The sequence below is a fragment of the Argopecten irradians genome, chromosome 2 (assembly GCF_041381155.1).
Source record: "Argopecten irradians isolate NY chromosome 2, Ai_NY, whole genome shotgun sequence".
Classification (NCBI taxonomy): Eukaryota; Metazoa; Mollusca; class Bivalvia; order Pectinida; family Pectinidae; genus Argopecten; species Argopecten irradians.
The window spans coordinates 3,398,789-3,426,480 of NC_091135.1; the positions used below are offsets into that span (position 1 = coordinate 3,398,789).

Consider the following 27,692-nt stretch of genomic DNA (forward strand, 5'->3'; position numbering starts at 1 on the left):
GAAAGCGCACCAGACTTGGCTGTGGTGTTACACAATATAAATTAAATCAATTTATTACCAAAAGTAGAGAAAGCGCACCAGACTTGGCTGTGGTGTTACACAATATAAATTAAATCAATTTTTTTCCAAAAGTAGAGAAAGCGCACCAGACTTGGCTGTGGTGTTACACAATATAAATTAAATCAATTTACTTCCAAAAGTAGAGAAAGCGCACCAGACTTGGCTGTGGTGTTACACAATATAAATTAAATCAATTTATTTCCAAAAGTAGAGAAAGCGCACCAGACTTGACTTACCTGTACACAATTTACCTATGCACCTCATGTTCATTTCATTTTCTATACCAGTCCATATAGCCACGTGTGCCCCACTGAGTGACAGAATTACTATTTATCAAACACATAGCTGATATAATTCATTTCCGACTGTCAACGAATTTGATCAGTTACCTGTCGGGCGGGATGAGGGGACAGTTGTAAGATACCTGTTCGCGAGTTTTACACCTGTACACTGGTTTTACTACCTGTAATCAAGACAAGGTAAGATTTCTAATTTACGTATTATATCTTACTTCAGTATCGATCCAAACCATCGTAAACTCGAATAGGGATAATGTAATTTAAGTGTCATTTCTATTTCCTCATACTTTTTCTTGCATGACTCGATTTTGATGATTTGACTGCGGCAATATTAAAATACATTGTATATCCCGCGGGTTAGGGGTCAAACACAAACCGTACACCCCCTCCCCGAGACCTGGTAGTACATGTTGTAGTGTACGATACGTACACCCGGGGTAGTAGATATATATGAAGGGTACTGTCATGGATACATATGACGATAAACTCTTTAATATTCAATGTTGTTAATACTCACGTGGTTATCTAAATATGGAGATATTATAATGACATCACTTCCCTATGAAATTGGACAATAGTGAAGGGGCACACAGAACATCCACACCCTTTCCACTGTAGAGATAATAGTGAAGGGCGTGGTGTGGCCTCTATAGATAAAAGTCAACACATGTACCTAACGCTTCTTAAATCTATAAGTTTGGACATTCAATACCGCGTCAAATGTAAAAATTAAAAGGCCATTGCTAAGCTAGCATGGTTGAATTGTTAAGGAAATAATAATCCTTAAGAGAAAACGAAATGTATAGAGTATTAATGGCATAGCAGTTTAAAATCTGCACATAATGTATCAAGACCATTTACTTAAAATGTTCTCATTGTTGAATTTTGCGCTACACTAAACACATACCACGAGGTTTGACACTATAACCATTCATAACTCGAGCTATCATTTTACATACAATTATCTGGATAGAGTACCTAGCTCATCTCTTAGAGAAACACGGTCGACACAGATGTCATTTAGTGAAGCAGGTAAATGTTGTAATAGAATACAGCAAATCACACACTGGTCACCTCATACCATCATGAAGTGTGATACAACAGGTCACACATACTGGTCACCTCATACCATCATGTAGTGAGATAAAACAGGTCACACATACTGGTCACCTCATACCATCATGTAGTGTGATACACCAGGTCACACACTGGTCACCTCATACCATCATGTAGTGTGATACAACAGGTCACACACACTGGTCACCTCATACCATCATGTAGTGAGATACAACAGGTCACACACTGGTCACCTCATACCATTATGTAGTGTGATACAACAGGTCACACACTGGTCACCTCATACCATCATGTAGTGAGATAAAACAGGTCACACACTGGTCACCTCATACCATTATGTAGTATGATACACCAGGTCACACACACCTCATACCATCATGTAGTGTGATACACAGGTCACACACTGGTCACCTCATACCATCATGTAGTGTGATACAACAGGTCACACACTGGTCACCTCATACCATCATGTAGTGTGATACAACAGGTCACACACTGGTCACCTCATACCATCATGTAGTGTGATACACCAGGTCACACACACTGGTCACCTCATACCAACATGTAGTGTGATACAACAGGTCACACACTGGTCACCTCATACCATCATGTAGTGTGATACACCAGGTCACACACTGGTCACCTCATACCATCATGTAGTGTGATACAAGCAGGTCACACACTGGTCACCTCATACCATCATGTAGTGTGTGATACACGTCACACACTGGTCACCTCATACCATCATGTAGTGAGATACACAGGTCACACACTGGTCACCTCATACCATCATGTAGTGTGATACAACAGGTCACACACTGGTCACCTCATACCATCATGTAGTGAGATACAACAGGTCACACACTGGTCACCTCATACCATCATGTAGTGTGATACAACAGGTCACACACTGGTCACCTCATACCATCATGTAGTGTGATACAACAGGTCACACACTGGTCACCTCATACCATCATGTAGTGTGATACAACAGGTCACACACTGGTCACCTCATACCATCATGTAGTGTGATACAACAGGTCACACACTGGTCACCTCATACCATCATGTAGTGAGATACTACAGGTCACACACTGGTCACCTCATCCCATCATGTAGTGTGATACTACAGGTCACACACTGGTCACCTCATACCATCATGTAGTGAGATACAACAGGTCACACACTGGTCACCTCATACCATCATGTAGAGTGATACAACAGGTCACACACTGGTCACCTCATACCATCATGTAGTGTGATACTACAGGTCACACACTGGTCACCTCATACCATCATGTAGTGTGATACAACAGGTCACACACTGGTCACCTCATACCATCATGTAGTGAGATACTACAGGTCACACACTGGTCACCTCATACCATCATGTAGTGTGATACTACAGGTCACACACTGGTCACCTCATACCATCATGTAGTGTGATACAACAGGTCACACACTGGTCACCTCATACCATCATGTAGTGAGATACTACAGGTCACACACTGGTCACCTCATACCATCATGTAGTGTGATACAACAGGTCACACACTGGTCACCTCATACCATCATGTAGTGAGATACTACAGGTCACACACTGGTCACCTCATACCATCATGTAGTGTGATACAACAGGTCACACACTGGTCACCTCATACCATCATGTAGTGAGTGATACAACAGGTCACACACTGGTCACCTCATACCATCATGTAGTGAGATACAACAGGTCACACACTGGTCACCTCATACCATCATGTAGTGTGATACAACAGGTCACACACTGGTCACCTCATACCATCATGTAGTGTGATACAACAGGTCACACACTGGTCACCTCATACCATCATGTAGTGAGATACTACAGGTCACACACTGGTCACCTCATACCATCATGTAGTGTGATACAACAGGTCACACACTGGTCACCTCATACCATCATGTAGTGTGATACAACAGGTCACACACTGGTCACCTCATACCATCATGTAGTGAGATACAACAGGTCACACACTGGTCACCTCATACCATCATGTAGTGAGATACAACAGGTCACACACTGGTCACCTCATACCATCATGTAGTGTGATACAACAGGTCACACACTGGTCACCTCATACCATCATGTAGAGTGATACAACAGGTCACACACTGGTCACCTCATACCATCATGTAGTGTGATACACAGGTCACACACTGGTCACCTCATACCATCATGTAGTGTGATACAACAGGTCACACACTGGTCACCTCATACCATCATGTAGTGTGATACACAGGTCACACACTGGTCACCTCATACCATCATGTGTGTGATACAACAGGTCACACACTGGTCACCTCATACCATCATGTAGGTGAATACAACAGGTCACACACTGGTCACCTCATACCATCATGTAGTGTGATACAACAGGTCACACACTGGTCACCTCATACCATCATGTAGTGTGATACTACAGGTCACACACTGGTCACCTCATACCATCATGTAGTGTGATACAACAGGTCACACACACTGGTCACCTCATACCATCATGTAGTGTGATACAACAGGTCACACACTGGTCACCTCATACCATCATGTAGTGTGATACTACAGGTCACACACTGGTCACCTCATACCATCATGTAGTGTGATACAACAGGTCACACACTGGTCACCTCATACCATCATGTAGTGTGATACAACAGGTCACACACTGGTCACCTCATACCATCATGTAGTGTGATACTACAGGTCACACACTGGTCACCTCATACCATCATGTAATGAGATACAACAGGTCACACATACTGGTCACCTCATACCATCATGTAGTGTGATACACCAGGTCACACACTGGTCACCTCATACCATCATGTAGTGTGATACAACAGGTCACACACTGGTCACCTCATACCATCATGTAGTGTGATACAACAGGTCACACACTGGTCACCTCATACCATCATGTAGTGTGATACAACAGGTCACACACTGGTCACCTCATACCATCATGTAGTGTGATACAACAGGTCACACACTGGTCACCTCATACCATCATGTAGTGTGATACAACAGGTCACACACTGGTCACCTCATACCATCATGTAGTGTGATACACCAGGTCACACACTGGTCACCTCATACCATCATGTAGTGTGATACAACAGGTCACACAACTGGTCACTGGTCACCTCATACCATCATGTAGTGTGATACAACAGGTCACACACTGGTCACCTCATACCATCATGTAGTGAGATACAACAGGTCACACACACTGGTCACCTCATACCATCATGTAGTGTGATACACCAGGTCACACACTGGTCACCTCATACCATCATGTAGTGTGATACTACAGGTCACACACTGGTCACCTCATACCATCATGTAGTGTGATACAACAGGTCACACACTGGTCACCTCATACCATCATGTAGTGTGATACAACAGGTCACACACTGGTCACCTCATACCATCATGTAGTGTGATACAACAGGTCACACATACTGGTCACCTCATACCATCATGTAGTGTGATACACCAGGTCACACACACTGGTCACCTCATACCATCATGTAGTGTGATACAACAGGTCACACACTGGTCACCTCATACCATCATGTAGTGTGATACAACAGGTCACACACACTGGTCACCTCATACCATCATGTAGTGTGATACACCAGGTCACACACTGGTCACCTCATACCATCATGTAGTGAGATACTACAGGTCACACACACTGGTCACCTCATACCATCATGTAGTGTGATACTACAGGTCACACACTGGTCACCTCATACCATCATGTAGTGTGATACAACAGGTCACACACTGGTCACCTCATACCATCATGTAGTGTGATACAACAGGTCACACACTGGTCACCTCATACCATCATGTAGTGTGATACACCAGGTCACACACTGGTCACCTCATACCATCATGTAGTGTGATACAACAGGTCACACACTGGTCACCTCATACCATCATGTAGTGTGATACAACAGGTCACACACTGGTCACCTCATACCATCATGTAGTGTGATACAACAGGTCACACACTGGTCACCTCATACCATCATGTAGTGTGATACAACAGGTCACACACTGGTCACCTCATACCATCATGTAGTGTGATACTACAGGTCACACACTGGTCACCTCATACCATCATGTAGTGTGATACAACAGGTCACACACTGGTCACCTCATACCATCATGTAGTGTGATACAACAGGTCACACACACTGGTCACCTCATACCATCATGTAGTGTGATACAACAGGTCACACACTGGTCACCTCATACCATCATGTAGTGTGATACAACAGGTCACACACTGGTCACCTCATACCATCATGTAGTGAGATACTACAGGTCACACACTGGTCACCTCATACCATCATGTAGTGTGATACAACAGGTCACACACTGGTCACCTCATACCATCATGTAGTGTGATACAACAGGTCACACACACTGGTCACCTCATACCATCATGTAGTGTGATACAACAGGTCACACACTGGTCACCTCATACCATCATGTAGTGAGATACAACAGGTCACACACTGGTCACCTCATACCATCATGTAGTGTGATACAACAGGTCACACACTGGTCACCTCATACCATCATGTAGTGAGATACTACAGGTCACACACTGGTCACCTCATACCATCATGTAAGAGATACAACAGGTCACACACTGGTCACCTAATACCATCATGTAGAGTGATACAACAGGTCACACACTGGTCACCTCATACCATCATGTAGTGTGATACAACAGGTCACACACTGGTCACCTCATACCATCATGTAGTGAGATACAACAGGTCACACACTGGTCACCTCATACCATCATGTAGTGTGATACAACAGGTCACACACTGGTCACCTCATACCATCATGTAGAGTGATACAACAGGTCACACACTGGTCACCTCATACCATCATGTAGTGTGATACTACAGGTCACACACTGGTCACCTCATACCATCATGTAGAGTGATACAACAGGTCACACATACTGGTCACCTCATACCATCATGTAGTGTGATACAACAGGTCACACACTGGTCACCTCATACCATCATGTAGTGTGATACAACAGGTCACACACTGGTCACCTCATACCATCATGTAGTAGTGATACAACAGGTCACACACTGGTCACCTCATACCATCATGTAGTGTGATACAACAGGTCACACACTGGTCACCTCATACCATCATGTAGTGTGATACAACAGGTCACACATACTGGTCACCTCATACCATCATGTAGTGTGATACAACAGGTCACACACTGGTCACCTCATACCATCATGTAGTGTGATACACCAGGTCACACACTGGTCACCTCATACCATCATGTAGTGTGAGATACAACAGGTCACACATACTGGTCACCTCATACCATCATGTAGTGTGATACACCAGGTCACACACTGGTCACCTCATACCATCATGTAGTGTGATACAACAGGTCACACACTGGTCACCTCATACCATCATGTAGTGTGATACAACAGGTCACACACTGGTCACCTCATACCATCATGTAGTGTGATACAACAGGTCACACACTGGTCACCTCATACCATCATGTAGTGAGATACAACAGGTCACACACTGGTCACCTCATACCATCATGTAGTGTGATACAACAGGTCACACACTGGTCACCTCATACCATCATGTAGTGTGATACAACAGGTCACACACTGGTCACCTCATACCATCATGTAGTGTGATACAACAGGTCACACACTGGTCACCTCATACCATCATGTAGTGTGATACAACAGGTCACACACTGGTCACCTCATACCATCATGTAGTGTGATACACAGGTCACACACTGGTCACCTCATACCATCATGTAGTGTGATACACAGGTCACACACTGGTCACCTCATACCATCATGTAGAGTGATACAACAGGTCACACACTGGTCACCTCATACCATCATGTAGGTGATACACAGGTCACACACTGGTCACCTCATACCATCATGTAGAGTGATACAACAGGTCACACACTGGTCACCTCATACATCGTGTAGTGTGATACTACAGGTCACACACTGGTCACCTCATACCATCATGTAGTGTGATACAACAGGTCACATACACTGGTCACCTCACGTCACCTCATCATGTAGTGTGATACAACAGGTCACACACTGGTCACCTCATACCATCATGTAGTGTGATACACCAGGTCATACACTGGTCACCTCATACCATCATGTAGTGAGATACTACAGGTCACACACTGGTCACCTCATACCATCATGTAGTGTGATACAACAGGTCACACACTGGTCACCTCATACCATCATGTAGTGTGATACAACAGGTCACACACTGGTCACCTCATACCATCATGTAGTGAGATACAACAGGTCACACACACTGGTCACCTCATACCATCATGTAGTGTGATACAACAGGTCACACACTGGTCACCTCATACCATCATGTAGTGTGATACACCAGGTCACACACTGGTCACCTCATACCATCATGTAGTGTGATACAACAGGTCACACACTGGTCACCTCATACCATCATGTAGTGTGATACAACAGGTCACACACTGGTCACCTCATACCATCATGTAGTGTGATACAACAGGTCACACACTGGTCACCTCATACCATCATGTAGTGTGATACAACAGGTCACACACACTGGTCACCTCATACCATCATGTAGTGTGATACAACAGGTCACACACTGGTCACCTCATACCATCATGTAGTGTGATACTACAGGTCACACACTGGTCACCTCATACCATCATGTAGTGAGATACACCAGGTCACACATACTGGTCACCTCATACCATCATGTAGTGTGATACACCAGGTCACACACACTGGTCACCTCATACCATCATGTAGTGTGATACACCAGGTCACACACTGGTCACCTCATACCATCATGTAGTGAGATACAACAGGTCACACACACTGGTCACCTCATACCATCATGTAGTGTGATACAACAGGTCACACACTGGTCACCTCATACCATCATGTAGTGTGATACAACAGGTCACACACTGGTCACCTCATACCATCATGTAGCGTGATACAACAGGTCACACACTGGTCACCTCATACCATCATGTAGTGTGATACAACAGGTCACACACTGGTCACCTCATACCATCATGTAGTGTGATACAACAGGTCACACACTGGTCACCTCATACCATCATGTAGTGTGATACACCAGGTCACACACTGGTCACCTCATACCATCATGTAGTGTGATACAACAGGTCACACACTGGTCACCTCATACCATCATGTAGTGTGATACAACAGGTCACACACTGGTCACCTCATACCATCATGTAGCGTGATACAACAGGTCACACACTGGTCACCTCATACCATCATGTAGTGTGATACAACAGGTACACACACTGGTCACCTCATACCATCATGTAGTGTGATACACCAGGTCACACACTGGTCACCTAATACCATCATGTAGAAGATACACACAGGTCACACACTGGTCACCTAATACCATCATGTAGTGTGATACAACAGGTCACACACTGGTCACCTCATACCATCATGTAGTGAGATACAACAGGTCACACACTGGTCACCTCATACCATCATGTAGTGTGATACACAGGTCACACACTGGTCACCTCATACCATCATGTAGTGTGATACAACAGGTCACACACTGGTCACCTCATACCATCATGTAGTGAGATACTACAGGTCACACACTGGTCACCTCATACCATTATGTAGTGTGATACAACAGGTCACACACTGGTCACCTCATACCATCATGTAGTGTGATACAACAGGTCACACACTGGTCACCTCATACCATCATGTAGTGTGATACAACAGGTCACACACTGGTCACCTCATATACCATCATGTAGTGGGATACAACAGGTCACACACTGGTCACCTCATACCACCATGTAGTGGGATACAACAGGTCACACACTGGTCACCTCATACCATCATGTAGTGGGATACAACAGGTCACACACTGGTCACCTCATACCATCATGTAGTGGGATACAACAGGTCACACACTGGTCACCTCATACCATCATGTAGTGTGATACAACAGGTCACACACTGGTCACCTCATACCATCATGTAGTGGGATACAACAGGTCACACACTGGTCACCTCATACCATCATGTAGTGAGATACAACAGGTCACACACTGGTCACCTCATACCATCATGTAGAGTGATACAACAGGTCACACACTGGTCACCTCATACCATCATGTAGTGAGATACTACAGGTCACACACTGGTCACCTCATACCATCATGTAGTGTGATACAACAAGGTCATACACTGGTCACCTCATACCATCATGTAGTGTGATACAACAGGTCACACACTGGTCACCTCATACCATCATGTAGAGTGATACAACAGGTCACACATACTGGTCACCTCATACCATCAAGTAGTGGGATACATAAGGTCACACACTGGTCACCTCATACCATCATGTAGTGAGATACAACAGGTCACACACTGGTCACCTCATACCATCATGTAGTGAGATACAACAGGTCACACACTGGTCACCTCATACCATCATGTAGTGAGATACAACAGGTCACACACTGGTCACCTCATACCATCATGTAGTGTGATACAACAGGTCACACACAGTGGTCACCTCATACCATTATGTAGTGTGATACACCAGGTCACACACTGGTCACCTCATACCATCATGTAGTGTGATACAACAGGTCACACACACTGGTCACCTCATACCATCATGTAGAGTGATACAACAGGTCACACACTGGTCACCTCATACCATCATGTAGTGAGATACAACAGGTCACACACACTGGTCACCTCATACCATCATGTAGTGTGATACAACAGGTCACACACTGGTCACCTCATACCATCATGTAGTGTGATACTACAGGTCACACACTGGTCACCTCATACCATCATGTAGTGAGATACAACAGGTCACACACTGGTCACCTCATACCATCATGTAGTGAGATACAACAGGTCACACACTGGTCACCTCATACCATCATGTAGTGTGATACAACAGGTCACACACTGGTCACCTCATACCATCATGTAGTGTGATACAACAGGTCACACACTGGTCACCTCATACCATCATGTAGTGGGATACAACAGGTCACACACTGGTCACCTCATACCATCATGTAGTGAGATACAACAGGTCACACACTGGTCACCTCATACCATCATGTAGTGTGGTACACCAGGTCATACACACTGGTCACCTCATACCATCAAGTAGTGAGATACACCAGGTCACACACTGGTCACGTCATACCATCATGTAGTGTGATAAAGCAGGTCACACGCTGGTCACCTCATACCATCAAGTAGTGAGATACAACAGGTCACACACTGGTCACCTCATACCATCATGTAGTGTGGTACACCAGGTCATACACTGGTCACCTCATACCATCAAGTAGTGAGATACAACAGGTCACACACTGGTCACGTCATACCATCATGTGGTGTGATAAAGCAGGTCACACACTGGTCACCTCATACCATCATGTAGTGTGATACAACAGGTCACACACTGGTCACCTCATACCATCATGTAGTGTGATACACCAGGTCACACACTGGTCACCTCATACCATCATGTAGTGAGATACTACAGGTCACACACACTGGTCACCTCATACCATCATGTAGTGTGATACACCAGGTCACACACTGGTCACCTCATACCATCATGTAGTGTGATACAACAGGTCACACACACTGGTCACCTCATACCATCATGTAGTGTGATACAACAGGTCACACACTGGTCACCTCATACCATCATGTAGTGTGATACACCAGGTCACACACTGGTCACCTCATACCATCATGTAGTGTGATACAACAGGTCACACACTGGTCACCTCATACCATCATGTAGTGTGATACACCAGGTCACACACTGGTCACCTCATACCATCATGTAGTGTGATACAACAGGTCACACACTGGTCACCTCATACCATCATGTAGTGAGATACAACAGGTCACACACTGGTCACCTCATAACTTCATGTAAAGTGATACAACAGGTCACACACTGGTCACCTCATACAATCATGTAGTGAGATACAACAGGTCACACACTGGTCAACTCATATCATCATGTAGTGTGATACAACAGGTCACACACTGGTCATCTCATACCATCATGTAGTGTGATACACCAGGTCACACACTGGTCACCTCATACCATCATGTAGTGTGATACAACAGGTCACACACTGGTCACCTCATACCATCATGTAGTGTGATACAACAGGTCCACACACTGGTCACCTCATACCATCATGTAGTGGGATAAAGCAGGTCACACACTGGTCAACTCATACCATCATGTAGTGTGATACAACAGGTCACACACTGGTCACCTCATACCATCATGTAGTGAGATACACCAGGTCACACACTGGTCACATCATAACTTCATGTAGTGTGATACAACAGGTCACACACTGGTTACCTCATACCATCATGTAGTGAGATACAACAGGTCACACACTGGTCACCTCATACCATCATGTAGAGTGATACAACAGGTCACACACTGGTCACCTCATACCATCATGTAGAGTGATACAACAGGTCACACACTGGTCATCTCATACCATCATGTAGTGAGATACAACAGGTCACACACTGGTCACCCCATACCATCATGTAGTGAGATGCAACAGGTCACACACTGGTCACCTCATACCATCATGTAGTATGATACAACAGGTCACACTTGCTTTACGTCACGACCTACACGTTAAGCTGACAGTAGTGCTTTACGTCACGACCTACACGTTTAAGCTGACAGTAGTGCTTTACGTCACGACCTACACCCTTGTTGTACTGGTGTAATTTTTATCAACTTTCTGGTGCTTTACGTCACGACCTACACGTTAAGCTGACTGTAATATCTATAATGTTTAATCATTTGAAAACATCGAGTGCACTCGGTTGACGTTGTCATGATAATGAGTTCTGAGTCAATATACCTGGGTAACATCCAGACAGTCAGCTCGTAAATTCCTGACTGGGCGGGGTGTTATCACAGCTATATTAATCCTGGTGCGGAGGTTATACTCGTCGGTACTATATACAGTATTTCAGACGAATTCCTTCAAAATGAGACAACACCATATATCGAAAGTCGGTTTTCCTTGGCTCAAATTTAAAATAATAAACGATACGTTTAGATTTCTAAGATTTCTTTATATAATCAGAAAGAATCGTCATTGAAGTGGTTATATTCCCGATTTGTATTGGAGACCACATTATGATCTAAGATTGATCAAGAGAATTAAGCTCATTCTCCCGAATTCCTGGTTCCGTTTTCTGTGGACTTTTTAAATTGCCTTTGTAGAATATAGCATTGTTTAGATTTCTTTCCAATTTGATCTAGGAGTATATATGATTCCCACTGAGTGGGTCAGTTTCCATACTCAGTTTTGACTGCATTAGTAGTTTTCCTCCGGATACTCAAGCTTTCCTAAATCTGCTGTCCTATAATAGCCCTGTCTATTATAAAAGATAACAAACAGAAATACGCACGAACCGTATATCTGTTCCTTATTTAAGTGCAATTTAAGGCTGACTATTGTCCGACCGATTAGAGCCAAGCAATGCCATCACATATCTCGTCTAAATATATAGTCAGCTGACTTTTAAAGTTATACAAAGACAAACGATTACTTTTCACGCAGTTATGTATACAGATAGTTAGTACACTGGATTGTATGCGATGCAGCTGAAATTAATGTCCATTTGTCCATATGTACATATATGTGCAAACAATCTATGTGTGCATGACGAGTACGTGCTCCTATGTGTAGAGTACGTACATAAACATCTGTAAGTATTTACATTCTTGTCCCAGAACGTATAGACTATCGGAATGTAGTCGAAGGCTCGGTATATTTACGTACAAATGTACTTTAATTGTAATGGTCTGACATTTCGGTATAGAATAGGTGTGTTGAGTCTATTCTAACTGTATTTAATATATTCCAATAAATGTCTTTTTTTCTATTCGAGATATTCCGAAATGTATGTGAAGTTTACAACGCCGAGCGTTGATATTCGGAGTATATCCTTAATTTGTTTGACACGGTTTAACGGTGTCGAAATAAGACTTAATGTGGAAAATACATTTTTCGCGAACAGTTTAAGTTTTCAAACTTTCTAGTATTCATTTTATGTCAAGAACTCCAACACTTTCTTGATGTTCAAACGACGGAATGGTAATTTTTTTTGTAACTAGAACTGAGTGTATCTAGTTCTCGAGTCCCTGTGCCAGGGGTTGGTCCTAACACATACGTAACCCTTATACTCACGTGACAAGATTACTAATTATCAGGCATTTGTCATTACATGTAATATCACTTTTTTTTTGAAATATTAAAACACAGTTGATGTAAAACATATTTTGTTCACAGACTTTAAGACTTACACACCTTCCGGTAACACAATCCGTGAATGGTATGGACTAGTGTGTTCCCCTAGCCGTGACGATGAACCCGTGTCAATATGATGATGTATCAGCCATTGTTTCAGGGCACATAGACCGAATAGGACGCCAACTTATCATACAGCTATTACATAAATTTATATTAATTTACATAAGTTTCCTTGTAAAACAGTTAATTTATCATGTACATGAAGATTTACGAGCTTCTATTTGACTGATTTTCTGTTGAGGTGTGCCAACACTCAATATTGTATACGCATGACGAAGAAGAGTTCTATCCCTTTACTTTAACTGATGTGCTTGATAGACTGTTATAACCTTAAGCTTTTTTTTAAGCTTTGGGTGGTTTCTTTTTAAAACTTAAATACAGTTGAACTTCATTACCTCGAACTTGAATAACCCGAGTGCACTTTTTGCATTAACTTATTGGTACCTAACTGGTCACAATACGAAATTTTGACTTCTGACAAACTTACAAACCATTTCATAACTGTTTTATCAACTTGGACATCGTCACTTCTACGCGACAGGAAATCATCCGCCCGTTATACTATCGCATTGTCGCAGAATCGTATGGCGGGGTAATGCGACAGTGCGACATGCCAGACACCAATCATCATACAGCAAACTAACTATTACGGAGAAAATATTAAAACATGTGTGACTGATGTCTGCCCCCTCGCAATGCGACAGTGCGACAATGCTACAATACGAGATGGCAGCCACCTTATAATTGCAGTATTCTCTATAAAAAACATAACTTTACGCGGACAAGGGAAGTTTCCATTAACATAAATTACTCTTACCCTTTTCAGTATATCTGACAAATAACTGTGAGCGTATAACATCAATGTTACGTAAAGTGTATGGTATATAGCGCTATTACTGCAGTGTGATTTGGGGAATTTAATGAGTTCAACAGAAACTATGTTGGCCTCATCCCAACAGTTACATATTCTGTGTAAGGCACTCTAGAAATATCACTGCATTACATTATATTTAACGCCCTGAGTTTAACACAACGACTTCCATAATACTGTAGTTTATAAAAGACTCAAGAACAGCAGGAGTCCTACAAGAGAGAATAACTACCAGCCTCTGTGTATCGCAATAAATGGTAAGTGTCCCATACATAGTGGATGGACTTTGTTAAGGTGCCATTTGTACAGTAAATTGATGTTTGTAAAAAGACATTAGATTACATGACTATACATCAATTTTGTAATGGGATAGACACTATATATTTCATGCCTGCTAAGTTGCAGTTTAAAATCTCCAAGGAACATGAAATGCTGTAAACTGTGGATCTGTTAATGATATCGCCTATTCCTTTAATTTGATTTGTGATATAGACGCCCTTTGATCGTATGGCAGTACTTGTCCAATGGTGGGATATATATCATTTAGCTTCTAAACAAAGAATTATTGAATTCAATCTACTTCCTAACTTACATACGCTTTGACTAGACATGGACATCTGAGACGACAAAAGAATAAAATGAGGTCAAAAGTTGGATAAGATATCGGGGAGCTACATATATTTCACCTATGTACTATGCCTCCATCGTGAAAATGGTGGCATATATATAACACTGTCTTGCCCCGTTGTGTCCCGTGTTTCCTCACCGTAACCAGTCTTTCCTCGTTGCGTCCCGTCCTGTCTCACTGTGTCCCGTCCTGTCTCATTGTGTTCCGTCCTACCTCATTGTGTTCCGTCCTACCTCATTGTGTCACGTCCTGTCTCATTGTGTCCCGTCCTGTCTCATTGTGTCACGTCCTGTCTCATTGTGTCCATTCATGTCTCATTGTATCCCGTCCTGTCTCATTGTGTCACGTCCTGTCTCATTGTGTCCATTCATGTCTCACTGTGTTCCGTCCTGTCTCATTGTGTCCCGTCCTGTCTCATTGTGTTCCGTTCTGTCTCGTTGTGTCCCGTTCTGTCTCATTTGTGTCCCGTCCTGTCTCGTTGTGTCCCCTCCTATTCCGTCCAGCCTCGATCTGTTCCGTCCTGTCTCGTTATATTCCGTGCTTTTCCGTCTTGCCTCATTGTGTCCCGTCCTGCCTCATTGTGTCCCGTCCTACCTCGTTGTATTCCGTCCTTTTCCGTCCTGCCTCGTTGTGTCCCATTTTAATCAATCCTGTCCCGTTAGTTTACGTTAGAAGCGAAACGTGAATAAACTTTTGAAATCAAAGGATGTACTGGTTTGATATTTAACACAGATAAAGGATACAAAAGACGTTGTAAACGTTAAATATGGATATAGACACAAACATATGAAATAAATACATACCAACTATGTTTACTATGCTACAGCAGATCCATAAAAGAGGCTCGTATAGATAAGAAAGTGACGGATTTATTGTCTATACGCCTGTTTAAAATTCCATAATATTTGATTTGTTTTGACATTTAGTAACCGCAGTTCTCACCTTTGCCCAATATCGTCACGCATGCTTGAAGGTGTAATTACTTGATGCGCTCAAGGTGGTGATATATTTTTTCCTTCGGTAATCTTTAGTCAAAAATCAGATTTAAATTCGGAACCATGTAGCTATAAATGTCGTTCGGAATTTGTCAACTCGGGTTATCTCCCTTTGTTTCAATTTCGTCAGCCATCACTCAACTCGCAAAAGAAATCTCACGAAATTTTCTATTAGATATAGATTATATAATATCATAACAACAGGAAATAAAATTTGTGTAGACATGTTATCTCCCTTTGTATATAGAAATTTCGGGAGATTTCTCGTGAGAAGGAAACTTCTATATTTTTCACTCGTGCGAAAATATTAAAAGTTCCGCCCCACGATGAGTTATTATTCATCTAAAAACAAGGAACAGTCTCTATTTACATGAAAATTATAATTCCAGAGTAATGTAGAAGATGTTGCATGGTTGTTGTCTTAGCGGAGGAAATGAAAGGAAGTATAACCCCAAGACTTGAGAAAGAGCGCTGTACCCGGCCTACTATACCTTTCGGTCGGCTACGAATTGGTCCCTATGTGTCGTAGTGGAGCACTGCCTCTAAAAATCACTCGGGCATAGTTTTCTATACTTTTTTGTAGGTTTCCAATTATTTTATGCGTATACATGCATTTACATATTATTTTTGTCCAAAACAAACACAACTGCCATTCTTAATATCTACCGTGCCGCTCACAAGACGTCAAATTCACAATTTGTGGACTTGCCTTATAAATTCCCTTCAGAAAGACCTTCATATGTGTTATGTAAAAACATAATGCCTCGATAGGAATTTAATATTTTATGTGGTTCAGTTTTATTGCCTAGTAGGTAAGTGATATCAAACAAGTACAATAAAATGCTTACAAACGTTTTACAATGGTTTGCATAATCATTACTTTGCTCCATTAGCAGTTATAGGCACCAATTGTAGCTCTAAAGACGACAACATTATCTTTATAAATGTCTTTTGAGCTACAATATTGCAGCTACTTTAGAACTAACCGATGACCTTATTTTGCTAATTTTCAAGTGTAAATTCCCTATAAGTACAAAACAAACAAAAAAACAGCGTAAAATATAAAGAAAGATGTTCATTATGATATATGTGACACATTGGAGAATCGCTCAATGCTAGTTTGCATTATTTTACTAGCGGAAGTACATGTACCTATGAATCATACAATGAAATAGGGAAATAACTGAACGGCGATCTCGTTTATCAAAGATATCCTCCAATGTACATGTCGTATCATGTCAGTTACGTAATACAACACACATGACCGAGCCCTGACTTGTTAAATCAAATTTTGTCAAGTGTCCGAACATAAAGATGTTGGCTTTGTATGACCATTGCTACATGTTCTCAATTATAACTATCCAACCGTCGACCTTTACACATACCTACCTGTAAGTGCATAAATGTACATGTAAACGGTCCAAAGATAGGGCCGCATGGTTCAGGTGTCCAGACATATATTTTATACCACTAGCCCACTTCTGGGTGTTGGGTTCGAAACATGTGTAGGACAATTGTAAGACGCAGACCTATATGTCGATGATTTTACTACGTGTCCTTCAGCTTTCATCCATGGCCATCTCCCAAACCGGACCCGCCATCACACAATCCTGGTCATCATATAATGTGACGTAAAATAAAAAACAAACAAGTTTTCATAGGTGTAAGGGTAGCGGTCAGAGTTGGGTGGTAGGCTAGTGTGACCAACACAACCACCTCAGTCACCACAGGTCAGAGGTGGGTGATAGGCTAGTGTGACCAACACAACCACCTCAGTCACCACAGGTCAGAGTTGGGTGGTAGGCTAGTGTGACCAACACAACCACCTCAGTCACCACAGGTCAGAGGTGGGTGGTAGGCCAGTGTGACCAACACAACAACCTCAATCACTATATACAAGTCAGAGGTGGGTGGTAGGCCAGTGTGACCAACACAACCACCTCAGTCACCACAGGTCAGAGGTGGGTGGTAGGCTAGTGTGACCAACACAACCACCTCAGTCACCACAGGTCAGAGGTGGGTGGTAGGCTAGTGTGACCAACACAACCACCTCAGTCACCACAGGTCAGAGGTGGGTGGTAGGCAGTGTGACCAACACAACACACCTCAGTCACACAAGTCAGAGGTGGGTGGTAGGCCAGAGTGACCAACACAACCACCTCAGTCACCACATGCCAGAGGTGTGGTGGTAGGCTAGTGTGATCAACACAACCACCTCAGTCACCACAGGTCAGAGGTGGGTGGTAGGCTAGTGTGACCAACACAACCACCTCAGTCACCACAGGTCGTAGAGGTGGTGGGTGGTAGGCTAGTGTGACCAACACAACCACCTCAGTCACCACAGGTCAGAGGTGGGTGGTAGGCTAGTGTGACCAACACAACCACCTCAGTCACCACAGGTCAGAGGTGGGTGGTAGGCTAGTGTGACCAACACAACCACCTCAGTCACCACAGGTCAGAGGTGGGTGGTAGGCTAGTGTGACCAACACAACCACCTCAGTCACCACAGGTCAGAGGTGGGTGGTAGGCTAGTGTGACCAACACAACCACCTCAGTCACCACAGGTCAGAGGTGGGTGGTAGGCTAGTGTGACCAACACAACCACCTCAGTCACCACAGGTCAGAGGTGGGTGGTAGGCTAGTGTGACCAACACAACCACCTCAGTCACCACAGGTCAGAGGTGGGTGGTAGGCTAGTGTGACCAACACAACCACCTCAGTCACCACAGGTCAGAGGTGGGTGGTAGGCTAGTGTGACCAACACAACCACCTCAGTCACCACAGGTCAGAGGTGGGTGGTAAGGCTAGTGTGATCAACACAACCACCTCAGTCACCACAGGTCAGAAGGTCAGAGGTGGGTGGTAGGCTAGTGTGACCAACACAACCACCTCAGTCACCACAGGTCAGAGGTGGGTGGTAGGCTAGTGTGACCAACACAACCACCTCAGTCACTACAGGTCAGAGGTGGGTGGTGGGCTAGTGTGACCAACACAACCACTTCAGTCACCACAGTTCAGAGGTGCAGGTTATATTTTCTCTTAAATATAATAAGATAAAATGCATTAGATCATGTTCGAGGGATTTATTTGTTTTCGGTATGTGTATTACACCCAGTAATCAGTCTTCCCGGGGTAGGGGGTCGATAAAACGTACAAATGTAGTTACCGCTCGGGGTGTCCCCGCGGGTTGGGATGCTGACTTGTATCTAATCTCCATGGATGAGTGTTCGACATTAAGTTGTATTTATCACAAGTTTATCCATTTATTACTAAACTACTCGACACATATCAGCTAAGTCTTGAGGCGTATATCGCTAAACAACATTATTTCATCAAAGATATTATGTATATTAGCGCGTTTCCTTGTTTTATAGTTCTACGGTAATCTCGCTCGGATTGATAATCACAGTATAGTTAGCTTGTTCTCTGTGTTTTAACCGCAGTGCAAGCTTCACAGAAGAATATGAAATAGGGTTTAATATTTTAAAAGGATATCGATACATGTATAGATTTTTTTTTCATTAAAAAAGAGTTACTTCCCCTTGTTTTATTCCTTCAGAAGCCATGCATGTAAGCTGACAATGTATACTACTCACGATACCTTTACTATAAGGCCGCTGTTATAAAATTGATAATATATTACAGAGATTTGCTATAGTTGTAGAAAAATAAGAAAACGTTATTTATAGTCCGTACAGAGCGTTCACTTCTGGTGTGTCAGTATATGATGTATGACTGTCACCCTTTCACTGTGTAGTCCTGACCCTCTGGGGTACTCGGACTGTCCAAACACACGACTGACCGGGGATATTTATTACTGCTTTAAAATATAGTAATTGTCCAGATTTTAACGGATGTGTATCTGGATGTACAGGGACAAGATGCCTGTTCCTCAAAATATGCCTCGGAAGGTAGGTAATCACAAAGTTTGTCATACCTGTGGCGGGGTCAATGTGATAATTAATTGGCGGATATTTATTTAATGATGAAGCTGCAGGTGTATCCGTATTGTCATGTATAGTAACTATTACTTTGTAGTTTGTCCGCTATCGTCTCTTGCTACAAAGCTTATGACCAACTAAACACCATTGTATATGATATGAATTGTCATTGCCAATGAGAATAGGTAAGGCAGCTCAGGACAAATCTTATTTTCTGTTACAAATCCATATAGGAGGGCAGCATCCTAATCGCTCACTCTCATATTCTGTTGGGGGCTTGACGTCTGTCTACCTAGCTGAAGAATGGTGAATTTAATAATCAGCCAAAGTTTTAATTAATACCGAGACTACAGGTGTGTTTACCTTTTTAAATATAAATAAGCTGAATTCTGACAATCGCTCAGTCATCCATCATACCATGTCATAGTAATGAGTGTTGGGTTAATTAGGCAGGGCGTACCATGCGTATACATGTACATACATGTGACAAAACATCTTTTATATACATAAGTATGTTTTGGTAGTATCGATAAATTTATTATTTTGACGTGTTCCATGTTTTTAAACTTATACGGATATATTGTATAATGGAGCTGGTCATACATATAGCACTAAAATTTAAATACAAGTTTACTAAAGTAATTAAAGAAATATTAATTTTTGTTCCATTGCAAATTTCGGGTGTAAAATTCCCTTGGTCTTATTTTTTGTCTGATTGAATAACGACATGGCCAACAGGTAGACATGTTGAATTTTGACAATGGAAGACTGTCACCGCTATAGTATTTCGTTTTTTCAATATTTCAGATGTAAGGTCACTTTGGTTGTTTGGTAAAATTGTACAGATTTCATCTTGTCATCATTTGGAAAACATTGTGGATATATAGAAATCTCCTTGTATTTCTCAGAAAGTCCCGAACGACCTTATAAATGGGCTGTACGTGGGTCAATCTTGGGCATTTGTAGAAGGAGCAAAGTGGCTGGAATATGAACTTTGAAAGATGAAATTTGTTCTCGATGTTTCTGAGGTGTTGAGGAGTGTTTCACTTCCCGTCTAAAATGTTTTGAGATTAATTACAATACAAAATTGTCATCTGACCATCTTTAATTTTGATAATGTTGAGTGCCAATAGCGTTTGGGACTTGTTTTAATTCCTATATACATTATACTGTTTTATCATTGTGAGTCAAGCTCAAATTGAACGTTACTCACTGCCAGGTTAGGTATGTACAGAAACAGGATATGATGTTTTATTGTGTGGTCACGCGCCATGTTGCTAATATCCATTTCAAATTAATATTTTTTTCTCCCTCGCTGACTAGAAATGTATCAGATATACAGTTCAGCCAATGCGAATTAATGTTTCATCAAGGTATAAACACTGTACTCTGTTTGTTTTAGTAATGCGAAAAGTTATGAAATTTAAGCCAATGAAGGTCTGTTTGCCTCCTGTAAATTTGTGTAGTGCCACGCCACGCACACTATACCGACGTATCTCGCTTCCCACACGTTGTACAAACACTGTGTTAGCTTCCAATGGTAAACTCACTTCTTCACTTATCATAAACCGACAGGAAATTACCCTAATAAAACTCCGGTCCATGAACGATTCTAATAACGTGTTTTAACGCCCCGTCATAATGACAGACGATATATACTGAAGAATTGCAATCTCGACTAATTCCGTCAATTGTGCAGTTTCCTGTATTTCCGGAATCATCGAAATATTTACGATTGGAGGTTACTATCTGCAAACTAGATGTCACCAGTGTGCATTTACTAATAGAAGTTATTACCATATTGGTGCATTATACAGTATCTATGCGCAATGTTACACGTGAAATTACAGCTAGTAGAATAAACAATTACATAAAACAACTCTAAAGTGATTAAAGATGCTCCACCGCCGACAAATGGTATTGTTTTCACTATCAAAAACAGGAGAAGACGATTTATAATTTTTCTTCAGTTACAAAAGTTACTTACTTTACACCATTACCAACATTGAAAAGTATGAGCTTCTAATTTAACTCAAAGTTAAAAATATGAAAAATGATTAATTGCATCCCGAAAAAATTCCATGACACTATATCCTTTATGGAATGAAGTACTGATTGCGCATGCACCAAAGGCGAAATTAATCATTTTATATTATTTTTTAACATTATTTAACAGAAAATGTTATTATCGCCCAACATTCATATATAGTTACGTCCATGTACATGTATATACATTTCTCATTTGTGTGTAAGAAAGCGGAATTCCGACAATCCATCATTAAGTTCAATCATGATATCAATCTAAAGGGATAACTTTGACAAATTATATACGTATTAACATATGTCATAAAGGATCACAGATGAAAAATAGGATTAAGTCAAACGTACGATTCAAAGGTCAAAATTCAAGTTAATCAGAATTAGAGTCTCATATGTACAGGACGCAGGGTCATGGGTCAAAGTTCGTGTAAATTTACTATAAAGTTAATTACATTTTAGATGTAGATTTATGAAAAAAAAAGGTTTGGTCAGCATCGGGTTGTCATCAGTCTTTGGGTTAGAGGTCAACGAAAGAAAAAAAACTTTGCTACTCCAGTAAACCATACTTTTATTTAGCAAAAACAGATATCAACTGGTCAACTGGTACACTCTAGCTGTATTCATTACTATAAGGATATGAGACTGGGGTCAATGTTCGGGTCAAAATGGACATTGTTCCAATAGAGACGGGTGCTAGGTTTGGCCAGAGTTCCTGTAGAAAAATCACCAACTTTGGCCAAGAATATGGCCTAAAGGAGGCAGCGAACTCAACTGTTCACTAAATGATAAGTAGCTATTCCTGTGACACGGTACATTTCTTTTCATTCACAATGTTTTCAATGTGATTTAATATGTTCTCATTACGTGTAGACCAATTACATCATCTATTTACTGGTGCCCCCCCCACCCCACCCCCACCCCGCCTATACAGCCTATACATATATATAAATCATTGTCTGGAGTTCCTTACGTGGTTTCGACTGTGATGTAAACCAAACAACAAAACACTGTGTAATACATTAGAGATATTCATTTGGTTTTTTTTTAAAAACGTAAATATACAAGATGTACCACCTGTGAACACCTGTATCTGCAGACATTCTTACCTGTATAATGTACCCACTTTTATACCTACACTGAATACCGATAGTGAGTTTCTGGGTTATCTCCTATATACAAACGTAACTCCGACTACTTGTGATACATAATAAAGTCATAGATCACCAAACGACATATCAGGCCAGTGCATTCTTTACCGCTAAGCTGAGTATAACTTATCTAACATGCAAGTCCGATCAACTACGTACACATACAATACAAACATGGGTGTAAAATTATAGGTAGAATTACATTACATATACTGTTATGCCGCATCACTTAGCGTTCATCACTGCAATACATATTTAGTTACCTGTTATGGCTAAATACACCTAAAACTAATACATTTACTGTACACCTTTTGGCTTACTGAATTTTACATCACGAACTATGAAATGTAAAAATAATCAAAAGGTTCCCCAATCACACTGACCTTAGCCTATACAGTGACCTTAGCCTATACAGTGACCTTTGTAGTAAATCTATTAACCCTGACTTTGGCATATACGGTGACCTTTGTAGTTAATCTATTGACCCTGACCTTGGCCTATACGGTGACCTTTGTAGTTAATCTATTAACCCTGACCTTGTCCTATACGGTGACCTTTGTAGTTAATCTATTGACCCTGACCTTAGCCTATACGGTGACCTTTGTAGTTAATCTGTTGACCCCAAAATCAATCCCATGCTGTGTTCGTCACAAAATATATTTTTTTCATCAAAATTCACCAATCTGTTCTCAAGTTATTGTCTAAAAAACAACATTAGGAGAGACAGTCGGACGGACGGAAGGAAGGACGTCGACTATATTTCCGTTCGGTGTCACCTGTAATGGGTCGTTGTGTATTAACCTATGATACCGTGCCTTGACCCTGGTTAGCGCTGTAGCTTTTTCGTTTGCGCGGCCAAGGTGCTGACATCTCCTGGCAGATTGGACAAACTATTTATCACGTGAATGGCCCTCTTCACACCTGCGAGTCTTATTGATAGTCGGGGTTCTAAATATAACATATAAGAGGGGATAGGTCAGGGAGATGTCCTTAAATACCTACTGTTATAACATTACTTCTGTCTCACACAGCGTCTGTTGTAAACACACAAACACCATAGGTCCTTTGTAGAAACTTAGCTTATTCAATGTAATTTTATTTTAAGGATTAACTTTAATAGATTTTTATGTTATGGAGATTTAACACAAAAATCGGAGTGTACTCGAAATAAACCGTGTTATGGCTCCGTAACACAAAAACATCAATTGAAATTAGTACTTATGATTCAATTTAAAGATGCTCCACCGCCGACAGAGCATAAATGATATTGATCATTTGAACAGTAATAGGTGTTTAATCGTGTGTATATATGCCTAATTAACACAAAAAATAATATAAAATAATTTATTTCGCCTTTGGTGCATGCGCAATCAGTACTTCATTCCATATAGGATATAGTGTCACGGAAATTTTTTTCGGGATGCAATTAATTATTTTTCATATTTTTAACTTGAAATAAAAGTAGAAGCTCAAACTTTTCAATGGTGGTAATGGTGTAAAGTAAGTAACTTTTGTAACTGAAGAAAAACACCAAATCGTCTGCTCCTGTTTTTGATAGTGAAAAAATCCCATTTGTAAGCGGTGGAGCATCTTTAATAAAGATAAGATAATCAATATTCAAACTTCATTTTGGGACTCTTTTGTCTATTTATTATATCATTACGCCGTTATCTCATCCAATCAGAAACGACGTTACAAACGGCGACGCCATATTTTTCCTTTATGGGTTGATAAAGTCAATTTTTAAGCCAATGAAAATGCTCGTAACAAGCAAAATCGAATTATATAGGTATCCTTACAGCTGACAATGCTGTTTGTATAATGCAATTTCTGTCCTTGAAGCAGTGAACACGCATGTAACCAGAGAAACTGCATTCTTTTTTGTTTGATTTTTATTACAGTTTTGTTATATCTAATGCTCCAAATTACGAAACGCATGCGAGTTGGTTTATATGTCCCAGTCCTGAATCACAACATCTTTGGAAATCCAGCAATTAATTATGCACCATTAGTGTGATGGCTTGTCTAAGTTCAGAGTTCTGGAAAAATATATTACTAATTGATTAATAACTTATAGGTAACCTATCAACTAAAATGTTTGGTAAAATCAAAATTAGAAATGTCTCATTTCCCGTTTCAGATGTCTTTCCGGGATCATCGGAACATCAACATGGAGTCCAAGTCGAAAGAAGTGAACCACCTGGACAACATGAGCAAAGGAATGAACAAGGCTCGGGAATACCTCATATTGTTCCTTACTTATATTCTATACAAAATCGCGCGATCTGTAGTCGTGACGTTCCAGAAGTTCACGTGGGCGGTCACTGGGGTCGAGAGAACCCGAAAGGACGCACAGCGAGGATTACAATTTAAACTAAGTGCGCATGTGCAAAATGTGGTGTGGCGACGGAAGTTGTTTGGCATGACAATGGCGGATCCATCTGATTTCATTACAACTCATAAATGTTTTAAGCATCCAAATTATGTGTTAAAACCCCATATATCCCTATACTGTATCACAAAGAAAGAGGCTATATTTGTCGAAGTTAAAGAAGGAACTGACATTCACGATCCGTCCGAAGACACTTCATTATTTCAAGAACAGTTTAAGCATGCCCAGTGTCTCATCTCTATACCTCTGGCGTCTTTCCATAAAGTAGCGTCAGACCTTGGAGCTCCCAGGGTACCTATTATTTGGATCTCAAGTACCGGACGTTACGGCTCCACTCTACTAACTCGTGTTTTTGCGCAGCTTCCGGGTATAATGGTACTGTCCGAACCGGATGTCCTCACTAGTCTAGCATATCTGAAGAAAACGAACAGAATCAACAGAGGCGAGTATGAACAGTTATTACCGAGCTCTGTCCGTCTGCTGTGTAAACCGGACGATAGGGCGGGTATGATATGTGTGAAAACGAGGCCAAGCTGTACAGGACAAATGGAAGATGTGTATAAGAATTTCCCGCAAATTTATCAAATCTATGTCTACCGCAACAGTCTTAAAACTGTGACGTCATCCCTGAGTCTATTCACAGAAGAACCATTTGCCATGATGGCCCGTTATATTATCGACAATAAGATATTATCTACCGTTATGCCATGCTTCCGAAGTTTCTTCTATTTTAACTTCTGCTTTGTGCTAGATCGTGACCCTCCCGCTATGCCACCGAAGAGTCTCAGTAGTGTAGGCATATTCACCACGTCCTGGGCGGCCAGTATATCGCGCTGTGTGGAGGCTATTGAGGCCAGGGTGCCCGTCATTGCCCTACTTTATGAAGATATGATGAAAAACCCTCGTAAAACCTGCTCCATATTGTTCGATTTCCTCGATATACGAAGGGAGTACATCGCCTCTGCCACGGAAGGTTTCAAGGTAGACTCAAATAGAGGTTCACTAAGTCAAAGCCTGGTGATCAGTGATTCCCGAAGGACAATCCCTCAGGGGTTCCGAGTGGAAGCTGATTCTATCCTCCGGAAGCACAACCTCCCACGACTTGGCGAGAGATACGAACTACCAGGGCTCATCGACTTCGAGGCCTCCAAACTGTCAAGGATGAATTCTAGTAACAAATTTTATTGATTCAATATAATGATCTTAGAAACATGACTGCAATACGTTGCCATCCACTCATTTCATTATCTGTGGACTGGATCACTTTGTGACGTATATCTACCACGTAGACTCCGTCAATCATCTGTTGGCATTTTCATTCAGAGACAACTTTGCATTTTGTACATTTTGGCGAATGGAGTTGTTATCAACATATATTAGTAAGCTTTAAAATCCATATTCATCACAAATAAAATTAAAAGTCGTTTGTCTATTGACGAGATTATGATGTGGGATTGATCTTCACATACACATAAATGTTTGACTTATTTAGTATAAACCATTCTGAAACTAGAACTGTTTTTCACAATATTCCCCCACTCCGAAAGCCATCCAAGTAACTACTGTCCTGAGCAAACTCTTTCGCATGTACCTCTTGCCCCACCAACGCTACCCAATCCCTGATCTACAGCATGGACATAATAACTGTAAAATTCTGCTGCCCATTGCAAGGTTGTAAAAAGCGACTAAATTTAGGATTTTGTTTTTA

At 41.5% G+C, this 27,692-nt stretch overlaps 1 protein-coding gene across 3 annotated transcripts; it reads left to right on the plus strand.

Annotated features, from left to right (window-relative positions):
- The first annotated feature begins 340 nt into the window (after window positions 1–340).
- On the plus strand, window positions 341–27,692 carry LOC138314162 (uncharacterized). Of its 3 annotated transcripts, none has more exons than XM_069254345.1 (2): window positions 341–539; window positions 25,733–27,692. In XM_069254345.1, the coding sequence occupies exon 2, from the start codon at window positions 25,733–25,735 to the stop codon at window positions 27,170–27,172; it is 1,440 nt and encodes a 479-aa protein (XP_069110446.1). In that variant the 5' UTR covers window positions 341–539; the 3' UTR covers window positions 27,173–27,692. The 3 variants fall into 3 exon arrangements, with proteins under 3 accessions (XP_069110446.1, XP_069110445.1, XP_069110444.1); XM_069254344.1 differs by lacking the exon at window positions 341–539 and adding an exon at window positions 14,944–15,097; XM_069254343.1 differs by lacking the exon at window positions 341–539 and adding an exon at window positions 23,166–23,253.